Below are 25,100 nucleotides of genomic sequence, written 5' to 3' on the forward strand. Positions count from 1 at the left end.
ATTCCCTGCAAGTTTGATGGGCTGATGTGTTTATTTTAATGCATTGTAAGGCAGATAATGATTTTTGTGGGTAAGGTAGTAAACTTAGAGCTTGGATCTTTTCTTAAGCCCTCATGGCTGAGGGACAGAATTGGCAACTCAGTGTTCCTGGGTTTCAAGGTAAAAGAGGGGGAGACATAGCATTGCTAATCAGGGAGAATGTCACAGCTGCATTCAGAGTGGACCAAATGGTGGGTTTATCTACTGAGACAATGTGAGTAGAGATCAGGTGTAAGAAAGGTGCAATCACTCTGATAGGACTATACTATAGGCCTCTCAATAGCCACCAGAAGGTGGAGGAACAGATGTGGAAAATTCTGCAAAGTAACAGGGTTGTCATAATGGGAAACTTTAATTTCCCCAATATTGGCTTGGACCTCTTTAGTGCCAGAGGCTTAGATGTGCCAGAATTTGTTAAGTCCAAAAAATTTTCTTGAAACAGCATGTAGATAGTCCATCAAGGAAGGGAGCCATAGTAGACCTTGTATTGACAAATGATTGGAGTTTCAGTGGGAGTGCATTTTGGGAATAGTTATGAACAAGAATAAGCTTGGGCCCTGTAGAAAAATACTAAATAAGGGAAGGGCAAATTGAGACAAAATTAGACAGGAGCTGGGAAGTTAATTGGGAACATTTGCTTTCGGACAAGCCCACAACTGACATGTGTGGGTTGTCAAGGACCAACTAATTAGAAGCTTGGACCAGCATGTTCCAGTACAAAGGAAGGATTGGGATGGCAAGGTATGGGAACCTGTGATGACGAGAGGTCACGAAGAGTCAAAAAGAAAAAGAAGGCAAATGTAAGGTTCAGGAAGCGACAATCAGATAGAGCCCTGATGGAATATAAAAATTGCTGAAGAGAACTCAAGAAGGCCATGAGTATAACCAAAAGGGGCCATGGAATGTCCTTGGTGAGCAGAATTAAAGAGAATCCTAAAGCATTTTATACTTGTATTAAGAACAAGAGGATGACTGGAGAAAGGATAGGACCACTCAAGAACAAAGGAAGGCGTTTATGCTTGGAGTCAGAAGAAGTAGACAAGGTAGTAAATGAGGACTTTGCATCAGTGTTCACCAAGAGGGATGTGGACAGGATTAGGAACATAATGTGGAGGATGTTAGTGTGTTAGGGCATTTTGTAATAAAGAAAGAGGTTGTGTTGGGTCTTTTGAGGAAGATTGGGGTGGATAAAACCCCAGGACCTAATGAGACATATCATAAGTTATTGAAAGAGGCAAATGAAAAGAATGCTGGAGTCTTGACAAAGATCTTTGCATTCTCGCCAGTGACAGGAGAGGTCGCAGAAGAATAAAGAGTGGATAATGTTGTACCTTTGTTCAAGAAAGGAAAGAAGGATAATCTGGGAAATTATAGACCTCACATCAGTGGTGGAGAAACTATTGGAAAGGACTGAATAGGGGTAGTTTGTGAGGAGCAGGTCATGTTTTATCAATTTGATAGAGTTTTTGAGGAGATGGTAAAGGTGGTTGATGAAGGTAGGACAGTGGGTGTTGTGTACATGGTAACATATTTGATAAGGTCCCTCATTGTTGGCTGATACAGAAGGTACAAATAAATGGGATCCATGGTAAATTAATAGTCTGGACACATAATTGGCTGGCCTATTGGAAGACAAAGGGAAGTGGAGGAGAGCCTTTATTTGCTCTGGAGGCCTGTGACCAGTGGTGTTCTGCAGGGATCAGTGTTAGGGCCCCCATTGTTTGGGATAAAGATAAATAACAGTGAAAATATAGGTGGGTGGGTGAGTGAGTAAGTTCAAGGATGACTCAAAGATTGATGGAGTTGACAGTGTAGAAGGTTGTCAAAGAATACAAAAGGGTACAGATCAGTTCTGGATATTGTCAGAGAAATGGCAGATGGAGTTTAATCCAGAAATGTGAGGGGTTGCAATTAGGGAGGCCAAATGTAAGGGGAATATAAACAGTTAATGCCAAGGCTCTTAAAAGATTGGGTGTGCAGAGGGATCTGGTAGTCCAGGTCCATAGTTCATAGAAACTGGCCACGCAAGTAGATAGGGTGGTTAAAGAGGTATATGGCATGCTTGGCTTCATTAAGTATGCACTGATTATAAAAGAAAGGAGGTCATGTTGCAGCTCTATAAAACTTTTGTTAGACTACACTTGGAATACTATGTGCAGTTCTGGTCGCCCATTACAATGGAGGCTTTGGAAAGAGTTTTCCAGGATGTTGCCTGGTTAAGAGGGTATGAGTTATGGAGAGAAGTTGGACAAATGGGTTGTTTTCTCAGGAGAATAGGAATCTGAGGGGAAACTCGATAGAGGTGTATAAATCATGAGAGACACCATCTTTATCTAGAATAAAAACATCACACACGAGAGGATATGTGTTTCATATGAGGGGGAGTAAGTGAGGTAATATTTAACACAGGAGCCTGGAATGGGCTGCCAGGAGTAGTGATGAAATCAGGTGCAATTGTGGCATTTAAGAGTGGTCTAGATAGACAAATGAATATGAATAAAATGAAGGGACATCCATCAAAAGTGAAAGCAGAAGAATTTTACTTTGATTTAGACATCATGTTCAGCACAGACACATTGGCTTAAGGGCATGTTCCTTCACTGACCTGTTCTGCATCATTATCTGGTACAGAGGTGCCAATGCACAGTACAGGAACAGGCTACAGAGATTTATGAACTCACCCAGTGGCATCATGGGCATTAGTTTTCACTACAAGAGACAGTGTCTGAAGAAAGCAGCCTCTATCATCAAGAACTCTCACCACCCAGGCCATGCCCTCTTCACACTGCTACCATCAGGAAGGAGGTACGGGGGCCTGGGCAAACACCCAACTGTACAAAAGCAGCTTCTTCCCCTCTGCCATCAAATTTCTGAATGGACAATAAACCACAGACTCTACCTCACTTTCTCAACTTTTGCACTAATTTATTTATTTATTAAAAATTTGATTACAGCAATTTTGCTTCTGTGAGGTTGCTGCAAAACAACAAATTCTGTGACACACGTTCATGACAATAAATTCTGATTCTGTTTTTTAAAATTGTTGCCACATAGTACTAGTTAATACAAAGCCTGCAATTATTGTGTTCTGGGATGTTAAGAGAAAAGAATAAGGTGGCTTATAAAATATAGCTTGCAAGCTCAGCCCACCCTTCCTCTTTCAACAATTTCAGCCTCACCCCCTCTGTCTAAGCCAGAATCAAGCTTTTTAACTCTGATCTCTTTGTCGAGCTGTTAATGATCAGTGTAAGTCAAAGCAATTTATGCAATTGTACATATGCAGGTGATCCAAAATTCAAGGATTTTTGAGAGCAGGTGTAGCATTGCATTTCTACACCATTCTTGTGGTGAGATATTAAACCAAGAAGGAAAATCTTGCATTTTTATGACTTCAATTTGTAATCTCAAAATTTCCCAAAGCATTTTGCACATAACGAGATATCTTTGCAGTGTAATCTGCTTTCTAAAATGGGAAACAGAAGCTATAATGTGCATAGGAAACTCCACAAATGTTAATGTATTGATGATTAGATCAACTGTTTCTGATGTCATTTGAAATATTAAACAGAATTCCCTCTTTGAAATAATTGCTTATTGCATCTACTGAGTTTAATGTCTCACTGGAAAAAAAAACCCTGACAGAATACCTAATTCCTCATCTAAAATGGACACTTTAAAAACTGGAAATAATGCACCTAGTTTTCTTGCCAGATATATTAGATCTGTTTCCACACTGGGGCAATTCAGAATGCTACATTTTAAAAAGGAGCCTGGGAGACCATAATGACTCATGTGACCTGGTTCATTCCAGATCTCTGGTTCTGTCTGAGGTTTGCATGATCTCTCGCTGACCATATTGTCAGACTGTACTGAAGTAAACAGAGATCTGGTGGAAGAACTCAGTAGCTCAGACAGCATCCATGGCAGAAAGGGTCAGTCAACGTTTTGGGTTGGGACCTTTTTTCGAGTCCAAGATAACAAAGGTGAAATATTTTAAAGGGGGAAATAAGCTGAAGAGGGTCCTACATGTGAAAGGCAGAAGGTGTGAGACGTGGAGATGCTATGAATGTGCAAATTTATGCATAGATAACAGCTCTTTTGCTGTCACAGCTCTGGACCTCACTCACTGTGACCTCTCCTGCCTCAGCATTACCTTGTTTAACTCTGTGACAGCTACAGAGACAGGTAGAAAGAGAGACCACTAGGAAGGGTAGTGGGTTGGGGGAGGGGTAAAAGGGGGAACAATCATTCTCCTCCTTGGAAGCCTTAAACCTAATAGCAGACAAATAATTTTTTTGAATTTTAGTTACCACCCCCCCCCCCCCCCTCAATCCCCCATTCTGTGCCACTGTACATACCTCTTTGGTACCTAATCCAATACATCTTTTTTTTTTGCTGATCTCTCCTTTCCTAGTGGTTTCTCTTTCTATCTGACTCTCCACCTCTACCTTCTGTCCCCTCATCAGCTTCTTTCCCCTTTATATTTGTAATTTCACCTTATTTAAAATCTTAGTCATGATAAAGGGTCCAAACCCAAAACATTGACTGACCATTCCCACCCTTTGATATTGCTTCACTGCTCAAGATTCCACAGTTGGCATTTACAGACTGTACAGTCAGGGTTCCTAGTGCAGGACGTGAACCCGCAACTTCAGAACTTGACAAGAAGAAAACTGTCCACTGAGCCCATGGAGCTGATTGTGGACTTTAGAATGGGGGAAATTAGAGGTGTATAATCTAGTGATCGTTGGGGGATTAGAAGTGGAAAGGATGAGCAAATTTAAATTCCTGGGAGTCACTAACTCTGAGGACCTTTGCTGGACTCAACAAAGCACGTTATCGCCTCAACTTCTTCAGGAGTTTGCAGAGGTTTGGTATGACAACGGGAACATGGGCAAACTTCTGCTAATGTGAAGTGGAGAGTGTGCTGACTGGCTGCATCACGGCCTGGTGTGGGACACCAATATCTCTGAATGGAAAGCCCTGCAAGAGGCAATGAACATAGCCCGGGTACCTCACAGGCAAAACTCTCCCCACCACTGAAAAAATCAACATAAAACACTGCCATTGGAGTACTGAATAATTTTATTTTTGCTGCATTGCATTCAGTTTGTTTACATTTCTTTCTTAGATTATATTTTTCTCTTTCGTACATGTATCTTTTCTTAAGAATGTTTTTTTTTGTTCTACCAAAAAGTAGAAATTCTTGCTGGCCCATAGGAAAAAAGATAATCAGGTTTGTATGTAATGTTATGTATGTACAATAAATCTGAACTTTGAAATTTTGACTTTGAAAGGAGGGTAGTTTTACCAGCATCACAACGCCAAATTATCAAGTCAATAATTTAATTTTGTTGTGAGGAAAGACTATTTGAAGATTCAATGTGGCAATTTTTTAAAGATGAAAATTACTTTATTAATAAAAAAAATTCACCTTCAAACTTTAATTCAAAATCCTCCCTTTTATAACAATGCCCACTGGTTACTATGCAAATTTTTATAACAGTGTAAAACTAATAAATTCCCCAGCTTAAATATAGCATATGTAATTAAAGTCTAAGTTATATTTCCAACTAGCCCACAGAAAAATTTAGACACAAAACACTCAAGACTCACAAAACTTCGATCTCAACCAAAGCAAAGATCATAAACAAAATTCAGTTTGTTTGGTAAACTGAAGCCAAAATATCTTTGAGAGAGAGAGAGAGAGAGAGAGAAAACAAAATTCGAAGTTGTCTTCTTGTGTTGCTTGAAGAGAGGAACAACCTGGCTTGGTCTGGATCCGTCTGGCTGCCTTCGGAATGTTCATCCTTTTTGAAATCCCAACATTCTAAACTGTCCTTCAGATCATGACTCTGGGCCTTCTTCCACTCCACAGGACCCCCCGTGGTGGTTTATCGTCCAAGTCCAGAAATTTTTAGATAATTTTATGTTACATGAGTCACTTCTGAAGTACATGCTCAAATTGTCCTGAGGGTCCAAATGGCAATCCAGTCTTTATTTTCACTGATGCCATGTAAAAAAGTTCACAAATTCATAAGAGTCTTATATGTGTAAATTCAGTTGTCGAATAAGACAATATCTTTCACAATGATAGACATTTTCAATTTGTTCTACCAAAGGTTGATTTTGGTGACACCCCTGCTGAATATTAAACGTTGTCTGAGGGCTGCAGTTCGGTTTGGTGGTCTGCCATATTTAATTGCATCACAGACCAGGAGGGAAATTTTTTTTATAATAAAAAACTTCAATTAAATTAAATACTTCAGTTTGTTTTCAAAGCCTAAGTCTAAATACGAACTGACCGTATCAGCAATGATGTTAATGTTGGAAGGTGTGAATGAAACCATCAGTTAGTTTTTAGCATATTAGCAGCGGGATTCACTGTGACGGGGAATTTACCATTTTACGTATGAAGTGGAAAGAGGATTTGATAAAGATAATTAAATGACAAAACGTCTCATTCCCACGTAGCCGAGCTTGACAGATCTGACAACATTTGCGATAAGATGATAATTCACAGAGTTAGTGCACATTTTTTTTTCAGTCTTGAGAATGCAGTAGATGTGGTAACAGGGAGTCACTGCCCTTTTGATATAGACACATTTATCACTTTGAATACACCAGGAACTAATGCACCTAATTTTGTTGACAGGTACATTTGATCTACATCAGCACTGAGCAATTCAGAATAGTGCATTTTAAAATAGGAGAATGATGAGATGACAGATAATTGAGACTCAATGGAGGTTTCTGACTCAAACTGTTGTCTGGCCATTTCTTCCCATGTGTGCTTCCTGGCCCATGAATGCTACCTTACCGATGGGGAGAAGGATTAAGAGTGTGAAAGTGAGCACCATAGGCTTAAAGACAGTTTCTCCTCTGCAGCCTGAATGAACCCCAGAATACTGCCCTCATGCCCAATTGATCTTTCCCATCATTGCAATTCTGTCCTCTGTAATTGTGTTCTTTGCATGGCTGTATGAATGTTAGAGATTATATGTCAGTCTTTTCACATACACCTTCTCACTATACTGGGTAATTTGTGACAAATAAACTTAAACACCTAAGGTTTTGTGCACTGCTGCTAACATCACAAGATGTTCTTAGGCAAGAGGCTTGCATGGCTAGTGACACCATTACAGCACCAGTGACTCGGGTTCAAAATCGGCATTGTCTGCAAGGATTTTGTACATTCACCTCATGTTGCTCCTACCCTCCAAAATGTACAGGATTGGATGTTAATTGGGTGTAATTGGGCGGCATGGGTTTAAATGGCCAGAATCGGCTTCTACCATGCTGTAAATGGAATTTAAATTTAAAATTTTAATTCAAATTTACTAAAGTCTTTGACTGAAAAGGTAGAAATATACTCAAGTTTTGTTAGTGCGAGTTTGAATCCCTTGTCTGAACTACAAGCCCCATCTAGTGGATGGATTGACCTCGACCAAAGCATTGAGCAAAATCTCTTGAGAGGGAATGTAAGATGTCATGTGTTGTAAGGCCTGATATATTTTGTGCTCTGACATGTACCTTTGTCTCTTTTGAAGTTTGTAAGTTCAAAGCCCACAAGAGATGTGCTGTGAGAGCCATCAACAATTGCAAATGGACAACCCTGGCATCAATCGGCAAAGAAATCATTGAGGATGAGGATGGGGTAAGTATGGAGGTTTTCAGAGTGAGCTTTTTCAAAAATAAAACAAGCCAACTTTCACTGTAATTTGACACTTCTGCTAATACAATTCATTAAAGGCTATGGTTAGAGAGTAAATTCAATGTTCCCTATGGGCATGTCATCAAGAAGAAATATGAACACTTGTTCCTCAGTCAATGCACCAAACAAATAGGAACATAAGGATACAACTATGGGATTTAATCTTGTTAAACCGATCACCATTCTTTGAAATAAGCGCAGATTTGGAAGTACCGGTAACTTTAAATATACAGCTCTCAATGCATAGTCTGCTCCTGTTCCTCTGCTCCTGTTTAATTTCTGAAAGCAGTTCTCAACATCCTTGACATCACAACTGAGCTGTCACCGATCTCCATAAATGTGCCTTTCTCCCTTCCCCTCTCCTCCATCGACTCCATCTATATTGCTGCCTTGGAAAAGCAGCTGACTCACCCACCCTGTTCTCACTTTTTAACCCCCTTCCTGTCAGGAAGAAAATTTGCAAGTGTGAGATCACACAGCACTAGATTTAAGAATAGTGACTTTCACACTGCTATCAGACTCCTGAATAAACTCCCCACGAGTAAAATAATGTTGTCCTTGCTCTGTTCTAACTTACCTTCCGTTGCTTTTGTAACTGCACTTTGTCCTGTGTTTTTTTGCTGTTCTCATGTATGGCTTGACTTGCTAGGTAGAACACAAAATGAACTTTTTCACTGTACCTCAGTACAAGTAACAATAAACTCGAACCCTTAACAACTATGGTTTTTAAAACAATTCTGCAATTTGCAAATTAACTTTGAATTAATTCATCGTATTTGCCAAAAGTGTTAAATTGTTTATGAGGGATGTCTGGTCTACTTGCTCCAGATCTCAGTTACACTACTTTAAGAAGCAGAGGATTGTTTCACGGAGGTATGGAGTGTGCGTGGGTGCAGGCCCTGCTCGCGTGCTTGAAGGGGTTGCTCCTCAAATTCTGGATGCATTTCAGTCCCACACTTCTGATCTTTGGACACCCAAGTACGGAGGAGGGAGGGTCAGTCAAGGATTGTCCTTGTCGGTCTGGTACTGGGCCAGCCAACGGACAGTCAAGGGTTCAGCTTGGGCTAACTTCCTGCCCCTCCCTTATCCCTGGAAAAGGAGCACTCAGTGCTCATAGGCAGTTGGAGGGTTAGCTCACCAAGGATTTGACGATACCAAGAGAGATAGCTGTTTCAATTTGTAACTTACGATTTGTACGAATAGTCTGAATTGTAGACTAATGCAAGTACTTGGAACTTCTGGATTAAGAATAATAAAGGGGTGGTACTGGATTTACTGCCAAAATGACAAAAAAAAAGAGACAGAGGGCCACCACAAGAATGGAGCTGCCCATTGGGATGAAAGTAAAGGGAATCCAAATGAGAAAAAGAATGAGGATTCAATCAAACTGACATTCTTCGTTAGATGCAATGAACTTGTGAGGCTGGAGGAGCTCAGTGTGAGCTCAGTGTGAGGCTGGAGGAGCTCAGTGTGAGGCTGGAGGAGCTCAGTGTGAGGCTGGAGGAGCTCAGTGTGAGGCTGGAGGAGCTCAGTGTGAGGCTGGAGGAGCTCAGTGTGAGGCTGGAGGAGCTCAGTGTGAGGCTGGAGGAGCTCAGTGTGAGGCTGGAGGAGCTCAGTGTGAGGCTGGAGGAGCTCAGTGTGAGGCTGGAGGAGCTCAGTGTGAGGCTGGAGGAGCTCAGTGTGAGGCTGGAGGAGCTCAGTGTGAGGCTGGAGGAGCTCAGTGTGAGGCTGGAGGAGCTCAGTGTGAGGCTGGAGGAGCTCAGTGTGAGGCTGGAGGAGCTCAGTGGGTCAGACTGGAGGAGCTCAGTGTGAGGCTGGAGGAGCTCAGTGGGTCAGACTGGAGGAGCTCAGTGTGAGGCTGGAGGAGCTCAGTGGGTCAGACTGGAGGAGCTCAGTGTGAGGCTGGAGGAGCTCAGTGGGTCAGGCTGGAGGAGCTCAGTGGGTCAGGCTGGAGGAGCTCAGTGGGTCAGACTGGAGGAGCTCAGTGTGAGGCTGGAGGAGCTCAGTGGGTCAGGCTGGAGGAGCTCAGTGGGTCAGGCTGGAGGAGCTCAGTGGGTCAGGCTGGAGGAGCTCAGTGTGAGGCTGGAGGAGCTCAAGTGGGTCAGGCTGGAGGAGCTCAGTGTGAGGCTGGAGGAGCTCAGTGGGTCAGGCTGGAGGAGTTCAGTGTGAGGCTGGAGGAGCTCAGTGTGAGGCTGGAGGAGCTCAGTGTGAGGCTGGAGGAGCTCAGTAGGTCAGGCAGCATCCATGGAGAGAAACAGTGGGTCAATGTTTTGGGTTGAGTCCCCTTATTGAGGCTAACATGGGAAGGGGAGATAGCCATCACAAAAAAAAAAGTGGAGAAGAGACCATGAGGAGCAGGGGGAAAGGTCTGAGAGAAAAGTGAGAACAAATACAGGTAGAGATGCAAGCAGTGGAACTAGAGAGGGGTGGGTTTACGTAGAATTGAAAAATTCAGTGTTAATGATCATGTTTTATTGTTTTCTGTACTTAAATTCTTATTTGGTGCAACTGAAGGACTAGTGGTAAATAAAAACTATAATTAGTAAACTAATTGAAATGAATTAAGTGACAATAATTACAGATTAGAGGGTGCAACAGCTCAGTGATTAGATTATTGATCTTGTAAACCAGGGGTTTTGAGTTTGATCCTTGCTGGGGCTTCATTTCTGTGAGGGGTGCTTGACAACGTGGTGACTCTCTGATTTCCTTACGGTAGAAGAATTTAATGTATGTTACATTCTAAATGAGGGATACATAAGTTAGATGATAAATATTCACAGTAATCTTCACGTTAAAAAAAAAGGCTTGCAATAGTGCAGCTGATCCCTGATCAGTTTACCAAAGGTTCAAGAGTCTGATGGGCCTTCAGAAAGAAACTGGTTGAACATAGAAGTGCTGGTCTTTGGGCTTCAGCACTTTCTGCATGAAGGTAGCTATGAGGAGCAGGGTGCAGGGTGTCCTTTTAGATGTTGGCTACCTTTTTGAGGCAGCACCTCACATTGATGTCTGCAATGGATGGGAAGTTAGAGCCTGTGATGGACCTGGCTAGGTTTGCTATCTTCTGCAGCCTTCTGTGGTCCTTGGCACTTGTTTTGCCAAACCAGGCTGTAGAAGTTTGCGTGAATATTCGACAACCTGTCAAATCTCCTTAAAAAGTAGAGGTGCTCGTGTGCCTACTTCTGTCTCTCCAATGCAGACAGGTGTGGGGTCCCTTGGACTCTCCTTCCTACATTCAATAATATCCTCCTTGGTCTTGGTGACATTGAGAGCAAGATTGTTGACCTTGGCAGGACCCAAACAGATTCTCAATCTCCATTCTGTATTCTCACTCATCATTTCCTGTTATTCAGTTGACAATGGTGATGTTGTAGCTGCACTGATTTATAACAGCTTACAAACAAATAAAGAATACACTCACTTGTTTCTTCTAGCACACCATGAAAATGACTTTCTTTATTCCTCACGAGACACAGCAATGCATCCTTTTCCTTTCCAAACACTTCCCCAGCCCAAATCCCTCTGACCTTTTCATTGGATCATTGCCACATGGTTGATCCTGATGCTATCACTCTACTCCTCCTGCAGTGTTGGAGATGACCATGGCTGCGCAGTCTTTGATGTGCAAGCCTTAGCGCAGGGACACAGTACACAGCCTTGTTGATGGTCAGTGTGGAGGAGGCCTATTGCTGATTGGGGTCTGCTGTTGAGCAAGTCGAGCATCTAGTTGCAGAGAGATGGGTTGCAACTTCCTTTAACTTGGTCATGAGACTTGCTGGTATGATAGTGGTGAAAGCCAAGCTGTAGTCAATGAACATCAACCTGATATAGGTGTTCCTGTGCTCAACGTGACCTAATACAGAGTGGAAGGGCAGCAAGATGGCATCTGCCATTGTCCTGCTGTGACGATAGGTGTCCAGGTCTTTCCTGACATGGAAGTTGATTCACTCCACTCCCAATCTCTCAAAGCACTTCATTACAGTAGACGTCAGTGCCACTGGCCGATAGTTCATGCTGATGGGTTTGATCAGATCAGGTACTATTTATTGCAATTTAATAAAACAGACTGAAATATTACACAAAATTGGCATTAGTCTCCCATAAGGCAACAAAGATTCACCATTAGCATTGCCGGCACCCCTTACAGTCAGAGAAAAAGAAGAAAAAGAGAGTCCCCCAGAGTCACTGAGTGTCTGTAGATTCACCTGTAGTGCTCCTCCAGCCTCTGCAGCCACACAATACTCCAGTTCAATTCAAACCATTGGCAACCCATGCCCAAGTCCATACCTCTGACATGATGAGGAAGCTTTCAGCACCCATGACCTTTGGAAGCTCTTCATGCCCCCAGCACCCTCTGGAATTCCTGTTCCAATACCTAGTTCTCATGAACCAGTCTCCAGCAGCCCACCGTCTGGTGTGAGTCCATTGACCTCACGTCGCCAGCAACTCACAGCCTTTATGGATTCCTTGCCTGCAAATTGTCAACAGCTCACCGCCTGTGTATGTCTTTCAACTGTAGAGCCCCTTGTTGGTCTGCTATCACAGACACTGTCCTTAGGGTTAGTCTCCTTTGGTTCTCCTCATTAGAGGGTGTTCTCGCCGTTACTAGTGCACTGCGCCAGCCCACTGCTCCCCTGGAATCCTCTCGTGGCCACTGGCTAACACAGACACCCCCTTCTTGAGCCCAGACACTGAGGTTGCTGGATTTTAAATAAAACACCATCAGCTCCTTTAACAGACAAGGAGGAATAGGAATGTTGTTCCTCAAGCTTAGTCTCACCCTGGCAATGGATGAGGCTGAAGGCAGATCTGTCTGTTCGAGAATGGAGAGGGGAATTGAAATGATTGGCAACCGGGAATTCCAGCTTGGATAGTGCGCAAGTGCTCGATGAAGCGGTTTCCCAATGATTTTGCTGTCTGTGATGATTAGCAGAAAGATTGTTGTGAATGTTTGGAGTAAGACATTCTCTTGTGATGAGGAAGAGAAAGAGCATCATGTTATAGTTGTGGGAATTCACTTGAGACTGTTCTGCAGGTCCCAGACTTCATTCTACAATGGAGAACCTGCTCTGCCATGACCCATTCTATATTATTTATATTTTACTTTTTAGTCCTTTATAAGAAGTACACTAATTTGTGCTATATATATTAAGGTAAAAGAATAATCAGGAAAAAAGTAAAGCCTGTAAGGGATAACAGGGAAACTTGAGGCCTTGGCAGGCTTAAATGTACATAAATTCCCAGAACCAGATAGGATTTATTCCAAGCAGCTGCAGGAGACAAGGGAAAAGGCAGCTGGGTGTCAAGCTGAGAGTTTTAAATCTTTGTTGGTTATGAGTGAGGTACCAGATGACTGGTGTACAGTAAACATGCCCCCCATCCTTTACAGGGAATGCAGCAGGAAAGAGCCGAGTCATTGTAAACTGGTGAGCCTCACATCAGTAGAAGGGAAGCTACTTGAAAAAATTCTGAGGGAGAGGATTCGTGATCACTTGAACAGGCAAAGACTAATCAGAGAAAGATTATGTGGCTTTGTCAAGGCCAGATATTGTCTGACCAATTTGATTTAATTCTTTGAAGATGTAATTTGGTGTGTAGATGAGTTCAGAGAAGTAGATGTGATTTACATGGACATTAATAAAGCCTTTCAAAGGGCTCTATGTGTGAGATTGGTCCAAATGGTGCCAGTGGTTCTCAACCTTTTTCTTTCCACTCACATACCACTTTAAGTAATCCCTATTGCCATAAGTGCTCTGTTATTAGTGAGGGATTGTTTGAGGTGGTACATGGGTGGAAGAAAAAGGTTGAAAACCACTGTTTTGATCGTACCCAATTGACTCGTTATGTGCACGGTTTCATATCTCCAAAGGAAATGGGCCAATGACCATTTTTCTCAAACAAAATATTTCAGTAACAATTGGGTCTAGAGCAGTGATTCTCAACCTTCCACTCACATACCACCTTAAGCAATCCCTTATTAATCACAGAACACTTATGGCATAGGGATTACTTAAAGTGGTATGTGAGTGGAAAGAAAAAGGTTGAGAACCACTGGGTTAGGGCCCATGGGATATCAGGCAAGTTGGATTCAAAATTAGCATTGTTCTTGTGATTGGATGCGTATGAGTGTTGTGTCCTACAAGGATTGGTGCTGGGACCCTTCTTTGTAATCTTCATGAATGACTTGGATGTGGATGAGATGCAATAAGCATGTTTACAGCTGACAATTGGAGAATATTGATGGAGTTGTTAATAAAGTTGATGGTAGCCTTAGAATGCATAGAGATAGTGAGGTTATAGTGAAACGGCTGAAAGAAAGTAGATCAAGTTTAATCCAGACAAGTGTGAGGTGATGCATTTTGAGAGCACTAATGAAGCCGGGACGTACACCATGAATGGTAGGATCTTTGGCTGTATTGAAGACGGACCTCAGAGAACACATTGATTATAGAAGTAGGAAAATTATGCCCCAACTTTATAAAACCTTTGTCAGAGTTCTGGTAGATGCCTTGGAAGTCATGGTCACCATGCCATCGGAAGAATGTGATAGCATTGGAGTGGGTGCATGGAGATTTATCAGGATGTTGTTCATCCCAACACCAATCATCTCAGGAAAGACTGGAAAAGCTAATCCTTTTCTCCCTGGAGTGAAGAAGGTTAAGAAGGGACTTGATTGAGGTACATAAAACTATAAGGTGATTAGATCAGGTGGACTTCAGGAAACCTTCCCCCATAATAGAGGCATATAAAACTAAAAGACGTAGGTTTAAAGAAAAGGGAAGAGATTCACAAGCAATTGAGGGAGACTTTCTTCACCCAGATCTTGAATGCACTGCTGGAGAGAATGTTGAAGCTGAGTCACTGAGAATTGTCCGAGTGAACACTTGAGGGATTGAGGGAAATCAACCAAGTACTGGGTGTTTGGAAATATATGGAAAGATCCCAACTGGCTGGTGTAGAGGAGTTGGGATGAATGGGCTGATTCCATGCTGTACTGTTCTGTGATTCATGGAGAGTTGCATCCTTTTAACTTTTACCATAAACAATGGAAATTCCACGGGCTTTTATTTTGGAAGGCTGTGCTTTTGGTTCCCTGCTGCCCTCTGAAATACTCAAGATGTTTAAAATGGGCAATTTATCTTCTTATTTAATAGAACTTTATTGAGTCAATTGATTCAATAAAGATGGACCATAAACCCTGTCAATTCAGTCAAGTGAATAATTATTGATTTTGTAACTAGCTTCTGGTTTTTTTAAGAGTTTGATCAGGCACAATATTAAAAAATCCATTTCACAAATGAGTACAGCCTTAATAAAAAGATCAAAAGCAGCATTTTGCAAAGTCCTGTTTTTGATAAGTGACGAGAGAAACATAAGGACTCCTGGTATGAGATGGAGGTAATGTTTAAGTATTCAGCACTTCTTGAGCTCCACAATAGATACAACTGTGAGGATTAAAAGACATTTGGACAGGTACATTGATTGGAAAGGTTCAGAGGGATATGGGATAAACACAGGCGACTTGGGTGGAATACTTAGTTGGCATAGAATAGGCCAAAGAGCCTTTTTCTTGCTGTATCTTTGGCTTAATTCTTGTTCTTATCTATTATAGACTCCACAGACTGTCAGTCACAGTTTGATGAGGAGCAGGTAACAAACATTGCTTTTCAGTGTCAAGACATGCCAATACCCCATCAGCTTGTGAACAAGTGGATGCAGATCAGCTGAACGTGTCTGTTGATCCTGGATCAACTCACCGCAGGCAGCCGAAATTGGGAGATGGTGCTTGAGATTCGAATTTTTCAGCTCATCCTCTCACTGTGCAACCAGCTGTAATTATTGAATAAACCCTTTGGCACAGTATGACCATTATCTGACCAGGTTATGTTCATTTGCATGGCAGAATTGACCATTGCTTTTAAAAGTGGGGAACCTTTGTGGGAATGGAGATGGGGGAAGAAATGAGCAGTGTGTCATTCTGCATGCAATGCAATACTTAGATGATATGAACTTAAAACTGAATCTCATATGAATAGGGCTAGCAAAGGATCAGACATCATAACAGCTCTTGGAAAATGGAGCTGATGAGCTGAACTGTGGAGGCAGCAGAGGAAATGAAACATCCCAAGCTGGGTCTAAGTTTTACTGAGAGACATCCTTCCTGTCTGTTAATATCTTCTGCTTTATTTATCTGATCATATACTATCCATTGTCATATAATAAAACAGAAATGAAATATGACACAAAATTGCCTTTAGTCTGCCATAAGGCAGTTAAAGATTTTCCATGGCATTGCCCCAGCACCTCTTACAGACAAAGAAAGAGAAGCAAATGAGAGTCCCCTCAGAGTCACTGAATGCCTGTGGATTCGCCTCTAGCTCTCCTGTGACCTTTGCAGCCACCCAAGACTCCAATTTAGTCCAAACCATTGGCAACCTGAGTCCAGATCCAAACCTCTGACACAATGAGGAAGCCTTCAGCACCCAGGGCCTCTCGTGAGCCAACATCACCCTTAGCACCCTCTCAATTCCTGTTCTGATACCTGTTTTTTTTTGCTCTATCGATAAGTGGTCATTTTGCCTCACCTGTAGGAAAAAGAATCTCAAGGTTGTATGTGATATCATGTGTGTACTCTCTCAATAAATCTGAAATCTGAATCTGGTTCCGATGAGCCAATCTCTAGCAGCCCACAGCCTGGTGTGAGTCCTTTGACATCAAGTTGCCAGTTGCCCGTGGCCTGTGTGGGCTCCTCTCCTGCAAGTTGCCAACAGTTCGCTCCAGTGTGTGTCCTTTAGCTGCAGAGTCCCTCGCTGGTTCACCAGTGTGGTAACCATTCCTGGGCTAATCTCTGCTTCTCCTTCTCAGTGGGACTGATTTCCTGCACCAGTCCACTGTGCCTCCATGACTGCAACCCCTTGTGGCTGCTGCTGTACAAAGTCGCTGCCATCTTGGGCTCAGACCCTGCAGTTGCCCGATTTTAAATAAAACACTGTCGGTCCCTGTAACAGTCTGTTTAAGCTTATACGGAGCAGTTGGACTTGGCGGTAGGTCCATACGGGAGAGTGCTGTGTATTTGCTCCCCACCCTCCCTGGGGTTGCCCCAGTGGCAGCACTGCCATTACAGCAGCTCCAGCAGAGCTGCTATTTTTTTATGGAGGAGCATCCAATGAGTTAGTTCTTTGTTTCATGCTTGTAGGTCGCCATGCCTCATCAGTGGCTTGAAGGTAACCTGCCTGTCAGTGCCAAGTGTGCTGTGTGTGATAAGACGTGTGGCAGCGTACTCCGCCTTCAGGACTGGAGATGTCTTTGGTGCAAAGCGATGGTAGGTAGTTTGACTTGGTTTTGCCACTGCCGTGGTAGATGGGGTTCAAGACTGAAAGAAAACCATTCAAAAGAATGCATTTGTAATGTTCAGGTACTCTGTAAATTGTATTATAAACAGGTTCTCCCTGACTTGCAACCTATATGACTTGCGTCCATCCGCTCATACAACCGAAATTTTAAAAATCTATAAAGAAAATATATAATTTACGTGGTTTATGTTGTATTTAACAAACTATAACAGGATACAGGGCATGTAAGAGCCAAAATGTGTGTACTTAGCTTGTTAGTCAGTATCCAGGGATCCTTAGGCAGGGCGCAGCCATCTTGATTCTTGTGTGCATGCGCACCTTCGTTTGGTGCATGCCTGGTGGGTTTGCATATTGGAGTTCAGTTGGCACATGCGTGGGAGTTAAGAGCACAAATTCAGTATCGTTAGGGCGATTAACTCTCGCCTATGTGCCAAGTGAAATCTAATATGCGAACTCACTGTGTATGTGCCAACCAAAGACTCGTGCATGCACATAGGAATCAAGATGGCTGCATCCAGCCTACAGACCTTGGGACGCAAAGACCAGAATGTGGAAAGATTTTCCAAGATTTATCGTCAAATTCAGGAAGCTTTAAGTTGTTATTGTCAAATCTACAAAGAAAAATAGATTTGACTAAAAGGATTGCTTTAAAACTTCGGTACTCCATGCGCGCAGGCAAAATTCCAACTTACGTCCATTTCAAGATTCCAATTACGATCATAAGTTGAGGAGTACATTTATACAGTACAACTCCGATTATCTGAAATGGCCGGGACTGGGCCTATATCAGATAAATGTTTATTTCAGATAATGTCATTTTTTAAAAACAACCCAGTAGCATCAGCAAACAACAAACAAGAAGGGAAAGGTTTTAAGCACTAAAATAAGATTTAATTTTCATCAAATAAATGCTGGCCGCTGCTGATCACCAACACTCCCCACCGAGGCCCCGCTACTGCTGGAGCCCGAGGTCCCTGCTGCTGCTGGGAACCTGAGAACCCCACTCCTGCCGGGAAGTCAACATCCCCGCTCTTATCAGGAGTCCGACATCTCTGCTGCTGCCGGGAACCCACTCTCCTTGGTGACACTGTTGTATTGAAACTGCCGGTTCCCATTGCAAGAAAACACAGCACACAGAACTGGTACAGTTAACTCTTTATTGGACACCAATTTAACCTGAGAGAACCCTTGCTGCTTTCAGCCTTGAAAGCAGTCTCCATGGGTCTCCGTCCAACAAAGGGATGCATCAACTTTTATACAGTTAAGTAAATAAGTCAAACTAAAAGATTACATCATTATTTTACCCTCCTTGTTGACCCCTACCCTATATCCCTGTATCAAGGTTAAATAATAAGAACACTGGATTACATTTACTCCACATTCAGCAAAAACACACATTCCTTATCTGCACTGCCTGCATCCAAAGCCATCTGTTGCTGCCTTATGAAGGTCGTTCCAGTCTGTATCATATTCATGATCTCTCAGACATCAGGCTTCCAGTTTGTTTTTTAATTCACTTTAATACTTCTAAATTATTTTATTATTCACTTTAATGCTACTTCGCTGGGACAAGGGATTCTTTGGTCCGCTTGAGGCTGGGAGACAGTAGCACGCAGTTTGAGAGAGAGAGTTGGAGAGAAAAGTCAATAGAGGAAGGTAAAGAAGGAATGGAAAGAGAGCAAGGAGGGAGTTATCTGAAACAAGGACAATTCATCATTCTAATTTCATGTTGAGTGAATTTTTTTTTAATCAACCTGTGAGGTCAGTTCAACTCCAAAAATTTTTTTTGGATAAATGAGGATTTCTGATGTTTTTTGGATATCCTCATTTATCCGATTTTTAAAAAAAATTTGGATAAATGAGAATTTTGGAGAATCCCATTTCAGATAATCAAGAGTTGTGGGTCCCAAACTTTTTTGGGCTTGACCTCCAGGCCACATCCAAAGCACCCCCCACCCCATACAACAGCGCTGGAGATGGGGGAGGGCGGCACTGAGACGGGGGTTGTGACGGCACTGAGAGGGGGTTTGGTGGCATTGCTAAGAGGGCGATAATGACGCTAATACAACACAGCGACCACTGAGACCAGCTCTTGCAAGAACACCTTGGTGCCATTTATTTTGCTCACTACTGCCACCCCAAGTCTGGCCAGAAAATTACTGCACTGGCTTCTTCATTACACTTTGCACCAAACTGAATAATAACAAGATGGAAGGTTCAGAACATGTTCTTTTCCCTCACTGCCCCCTTGGATCTTTCCACCACCCATAGGGAGTGGCAGCGCCCACTTTAGGAATCACTATAGTACACACACACACACACACACACACACACACTCACTCATCCCATCACAAAATACCATAGTCATAAGAGCAAACAAAAACCTTGTTCCACACCCCCCACCCCTCTGTGAAGAAGTTCCCATTCATGTTCCCCCTAAATGTTTCCCCTTTCACTCTTAACCCATGTCCTCTGGTTTGTATCTCACCTTCCCTCAGTGGAAAAAGCCTATCTACATTTACTCCGTCTATCCCCTTCATAATTTTAAATACCCCTATCAAATTTTCCCTCATTCTTCTACCCTCCAGGGAATAAAGTCTTAACCTGTTTAACCTTTCCCTGTAACTCAGTTCCTGAAATCCAGGAAACATCCTAGTAAATCTTCTCTGCCCTCTTTCTATCTTATTGGTATTTTTCCTGTAGTTAGGTAACCCAAATTGCACACAATACTCAAAATTTGGCCTGACCAATGTCTTGTACAACTTTACCATAATATCCCAATTCCTATACTCAATATTTGGATTTACAAAGGCCAACGTGCCAAAAGTTCTCTTTACAACCCTATCTACCTGTGATGCCACTTTCAGGGAATTATGTATCTACACTTCTCAGTGTCCTACCACTTACCACGCATGTCCTTTCTTGATTGGTCCTTCACACCTCACATTTGTCTGCATTAAATTCAATCTGCCATTTTACAGCCCATTTTCCAGCTGGCTACAAGCTTTGAAAACCTTTTTCACTGACCACAACGCCTCCAATCTTAGTGTCATCTGCAAACTTGCTGATCCAATTTATCACATTATCATGCGAGTCATTAATATAGATGACAAACAACAATAGTCCCAGCACCAATCCCTGAGGCACATAACTAGTCACAGGCTGCCAGTCTGAGAAGCAGTCATCCACCACTACTCTCTGACTTCTCCAGTCAAGTCATTGTCTAATCCAGTTCACTACATTCACCATGAATACCAAGCGTCTGAACCTTCCTGATTAACCTCCCACTGGGACTGTGTCAAAGGCCGTACTAAAGTCCATGTAGACAATATCTACAGACTTTCCTTTGTCAACTTTCCTGGTAACTTCCTTGAACAACTCTATAAGATTGGTTAAACACGACCTACCTCGCACAAAGCCATGTTGATTCTCCATAATCAATCCCTGGCTATCCAAGTAATTGTATATCCGATCACAGAGTACCTTCCAATAATTTACCTACTACTGATGTCAGGCTCACAGCCTATAATTTCTAGGGTTACTTATGGAGCCTTGTTTAAACAACAGAACAACGCGAGCTACCCTCCAATCCTCCGCCACCATGCCCGTGGCTAAGGATTTTTAAATGTTTCTTCCAGAGCCCCTGAAATGTTTACACTAGTCTCCCTCAAGGTCTGAGGGATTATCTTGTCAGGATAGCAAGCACTTCCTCCTTTTTAATCTGTTTAGATTCCTCACTGCTTCTTTTCCTCACTTCCCATGACTCTTTGCCCATTTCCTGAGTGAATACTGATGAAGACGAACCATTTAAGATCTCCTGCATCTCTTTTGGCTCCATGCAGAGCCAACCACTCTGATCTTCAAAGTAACCAATTTTATCCCATACTATCCTTTTGCTCTTAATATACCTGCAGAAAGCCTTCGGATTTTCCTTCTCATTGTCTTCCAAAGACTTCATGTCTTCTTTTAGCCTTCCTGATTTATTTCTTGATGTTTTTCTTGCATTTTTTATACTCCTCATTTGCTCCATGTTGCCTGTACTTGCTATAAGTCTCTCTCTTCTTCCAAACCAGATCCCCAATATCTCTTGAAACCCAAGGTTCTCTATGCCTGCTAACTTTGCCTTTGATCCTGATAGGAACATACAAACTCTGCACTCTCAAAATTTCACGTTTTGAACGTCTTCCAATTACCTTGCACATTCTTGCACAAAAACAATTGATCCCAATCCACGCATTCTAGATCTTCAGAAAAGGACAAAGACATCTATGCTTTATTCACAGCAATTGTGATAATGTTTATTTTTCCTGAGCTTGAGAAAGAACCATCCATTGCATTGATCTTGTCAACGTAATTTCAAAGACTTCACACAACTCTCCCCGAGGAATTCTGATGGGTGAACAAAACAGGAGCAGGTGGGTTAGGGTGTGGTAGGAAGGAATTAATGATCCACATGTCCATCACAAATGTCCTCATCAGCAAATTAGTTTGACAGAAAATTATCGCAATGCTGTGAAGTGTGTACCTGCTCCTGCACCTTGTGGGTTGAGCTCTGTAACAATTACTAATGTGCAGGAAAATGGACTTGGAGCAGATAATAGTGACCACAAAGGCTTAAATGTGATGACTCGCTTAATTCTAAAAGTTAATTTAATTGAGCTGTTATCATGGATGTAAGAGCAGGAAGACGCTGCTACCGATATGCAGAGTACTGTTCAGGCTGCACCTTGAGTGCTATGTGCAGATCTGGCCTCCTTGCTTGAAGAAGAGGTTCACCAGGTTGATTCAGATATAAGGAGGTAGCCCATGAGACGTAATTGAGTATCCTAGACTATGTTCATTGGAGTTGAGAAAGTTGAGGGGAGATCTGATGAAAACATATAAAATTATGAAAGGAATAGGTAAGATAGAAGAGGGAGGTTGTTTCCAGTAGCAGGTGAGACTAGAACTAAGAGACAGAGAGCCTCAAGAATTGGAGTGTAGATTTAAGACAGAGGTGAGGAGGAATTGCTTCTCCAAGAGAGTTGTGACTATGTGGAATTCTCTGCCCAAGGAATCAGCAGGAGGCTAACTCATTGAATGTATTTAAAACACAGAGATTTTTGGGGAATAGGGGAATTGAGGGTTATGTGGACTAGGCAGGAAGATGGAGCTAAATCCACAGTCAGATCAGCATATTAAATGGTGTAGTAGGCTTAATGGCCTTCTCCTGCTCCTATTTCTTATGTTCTTATTTCTTACTAGCAGGATCCCCTGCATTGCCCGGGAAATAAAGCACTCAGTTGTTGACTACATGGTTGAAACAAAATACCCAAAATATTTCATGGTAATTCAGCAAAAATATATTTTTTCAAACACAACTTTTATATTCTTTGTATCAGAGATACACCGTTCAAACAAAGTTGACTTCTGGCAAAACATAGACAAACAATTCTCAGCTAAGGACTTCATAATAAACAATGTTTTCTAGCTGGAACATTTACATAAAGACTTCTTGGGCTTCCAACACGTGAACATGCAACATAGCAGGCCTCTTCCATCTGCAGTCCAGGTAACTTCAATGTCTGACCTTAGGATTTGTTGATGGACATGACGAAGCTCAGGCGTAGGGAAAAATCAAGTCTCTTGAACTTAAACGGCATCACAGTGGGAATGATGGAAATTCTCAGAATGAGTGCATCTTCTCCCTTGCCATATCCAGAAAGTATTGCCGCGTCAATAACATGCTGGGTTTGGCCACTTGTTTTTATTGTGAATGTACATTGATGCACAGCACTGTAACTAATTGAGGTGTCCCTGGTACAAGTTCAATTTTTAAAAACTTTTCCATAAAAACCTTAAAGGTTAAATTCAATGTGGTCATGACATTCAGCATCAAATGTTATCACAATTATAGTAAACAGTAATCCAAGCCAGTGCTAGTAAACACATATAATGAACAGTAATGCAAGTCAGTGCAAGTGGTCAAAAAACATTTTTGAATTTCGTTTGACCTTAAAGGTTAAATTCAATGTAGTCATGACATTCAACATCAAATGTTACCCCTACTGAACCTCCTTGGGACATTTCTAGAGGTCTTCATATTGATTTGCATGGAGAACTGACAAACAGAGAGACATACAAGCACAAATATCTATTAGATGATTGAAAGATATAACTGGATTGAATTATTTCAGAAGCATTTTGCCACTCAAAGGGTGAAGTCTCAGAACACATTCCTCCTTAACAATGTTGATGGACATGATAAAGCTCAGGCATAGGGAAAAATGAAGTCTCTTGAACTCAAACGGGATCACAGTGGGAATGATGGAAATTCTCAGAATGAGTGCATCTTCTCCCTTGCCATATCCAGAAAGTATTGCCGCGTCATTAACATGCTGGGTTGTAGTCCAGAAAAACACAATTACACATTGAAGTTTTTGTAATGGATTTCAATTCCATATAAAGGATGTTCAAATGTATCAACCTGAACAATGGCAGCAATACACTGAATTTCTAGGCCTTTATGTTTTAACTGATGATAAACTCCTGTTCAAAGTTTGAAATATTTTATTGAAGTATTTCTGAGGTATGCTCCAGGCCATTTACTATCAAGTATAAGATTACTTCATGTGTGTCGTTTTCTTGTAAATTCTTGTAACAATTAGACATTCTGTCTCTCTTTGCAAGGTGCACACTGCCTGTAAAGAATTGTATCCGCGAAAATGTCCTCTAGGCCAATGCAAAGTATCCATCATTCCACCCACTGCATTGAATAGCATTGATTCTGATGGTAAGTAATGACACTGAGAAGATCTGTATGCCATTTAACATTGTGAAGTGGTGTTAGCCTCATTAATTGGAGCTCTCTCACTCTAGCTTCTGATATTACCTCTCATTGTGGATTTCCAGGAGAATTTCACTGAGCAAACAGCATCACAGTGGAAATTATGGAAATTAGAAAGGAAAACTGGTAAAGCTATAACCTATTCAAAATGATTAAAGGATTCAATAGGTTAAACATTTTTACTCTCTAGTTTGTGTATTGCATTGCACTCAATGCCAGGAAATAAGGATCCAGAACATCAGATTTAAAGTGAACCGATCCAGGAATGGTTAGATAAGTTATGCTGACAAAATTAATTCCTTCATTCTTAAAAACTCTCTCTTTTAAAATCATTTTACTGAGTTTTATTATACATCCATACATTATAAGTCCATATAAGTTAAATAGTTCATAAAAACTCATCCTTGCTTTTAAATTGTCCATGTCCTTGCTTTTTCGTTTCTCCATTACTCTTTGAATCAATTTTCCTGATGTCTCCATTAGGTGAAGTCTCATTTGTCTGATTTGTCTGAGAGCTGCCTTTTCAAATTTGACCACAATTTCCTGGAAGTCCTGATTATCAGAGGAGATCTCCAGGAGCTAGCATATTGAAGCAACCGTGAAGAAGACACACCAATACCTCTACTTTCTAAGAAGTCTGAGGAGATTTGGCATGTCGTCGAATACTCTGCCAAACTTCAATAGGTGTACTGCAGAAAGTATTCATGATGGCCTAGTTTGGTAATTTGAGTGCCCAGAAACGCAGAAGACTGCAGAAATTTGCCAAGCCAGCCAAGTCCATCATGGGCACTGACCAACCATCCATTGAAGACATCATTGTGAGACACTGCCTCAAGTAGGAGGCCGATATCACAAAGGTTACCATCACCTTGATCACAATCTATTCTTGCTGCTACCTTCAGGAAGAAGGTACAGAAGCCTGAGGTTCAGCACCTCAAGAACAGGTTTTTAACCCCAACATCCATCAAGTTGTTGAATTGCCCCATACTATCCTAATCATTAACTACTCTGGGACCACCAAATGATCTGTCTGCTCTTTGCAACATCACATTTTTTTCTAACACTAATTGCATCTGTGAATATCCATTTATCTAACCTTTTATATTTTTCGCCTTTTTTTGTTTTGGCATATTGTGCAATTTAAGGTTTACTCGTATGGTTAATTACCTGT

General features: G+C 41.8%; 1 protein-coding gene across 13 annotated transcripts in view; it reads left to right on the forward strand.

Moving 5' to 3' along the window:
* The window catches only part of dgkh (diacylglycerol kinase, eta), a 516,150-nt gene that overhangs the window by 266,796 nt on the left and 224,254 nt on the right, over positions 1-25,100 (forward strand). For 12 of the 13 annotated variants that reach the window (XM_069889606.1, XM_069889602.1, XM_069889607.1 and 9 more), the window contains 4 exons: positions 7,590-7,696; positions 16,947-17,072; positions 22,574-22,654; positions 23,773-23,875. In XM_069889606.1, the coding sequence (XP_069745707.1) occupies positions 7,590-7,696; positions 16,947-17,072; positions 22,574-22,654; positions 23,773-23,875 (417 nt within the window). The remainder of the gene's footprint in view (positions 1-7,589; positions 7,697-16,946; positions 17,073-22,573; positions 22,655-23,772; positions 23,876-25,100) is intronic. The other variant, XM_069889603.1, reaches the window with a different exon arrangement.

Source organism: Narcine bancroftii, chromosome 7 (genome assembly GCF_036971445.1).
Source record: "Narcine bancroftii isolate sNarBan1 chromosome 7, sNarBan1.hap1, whole genome shotgun sequence".
Lineage (NCBI taxonomy): Eukaryota > Metazoa > Chordata > Chondrichthyes > Torpediniformes > Narcinidae > Narcine > Narcine bancroftii.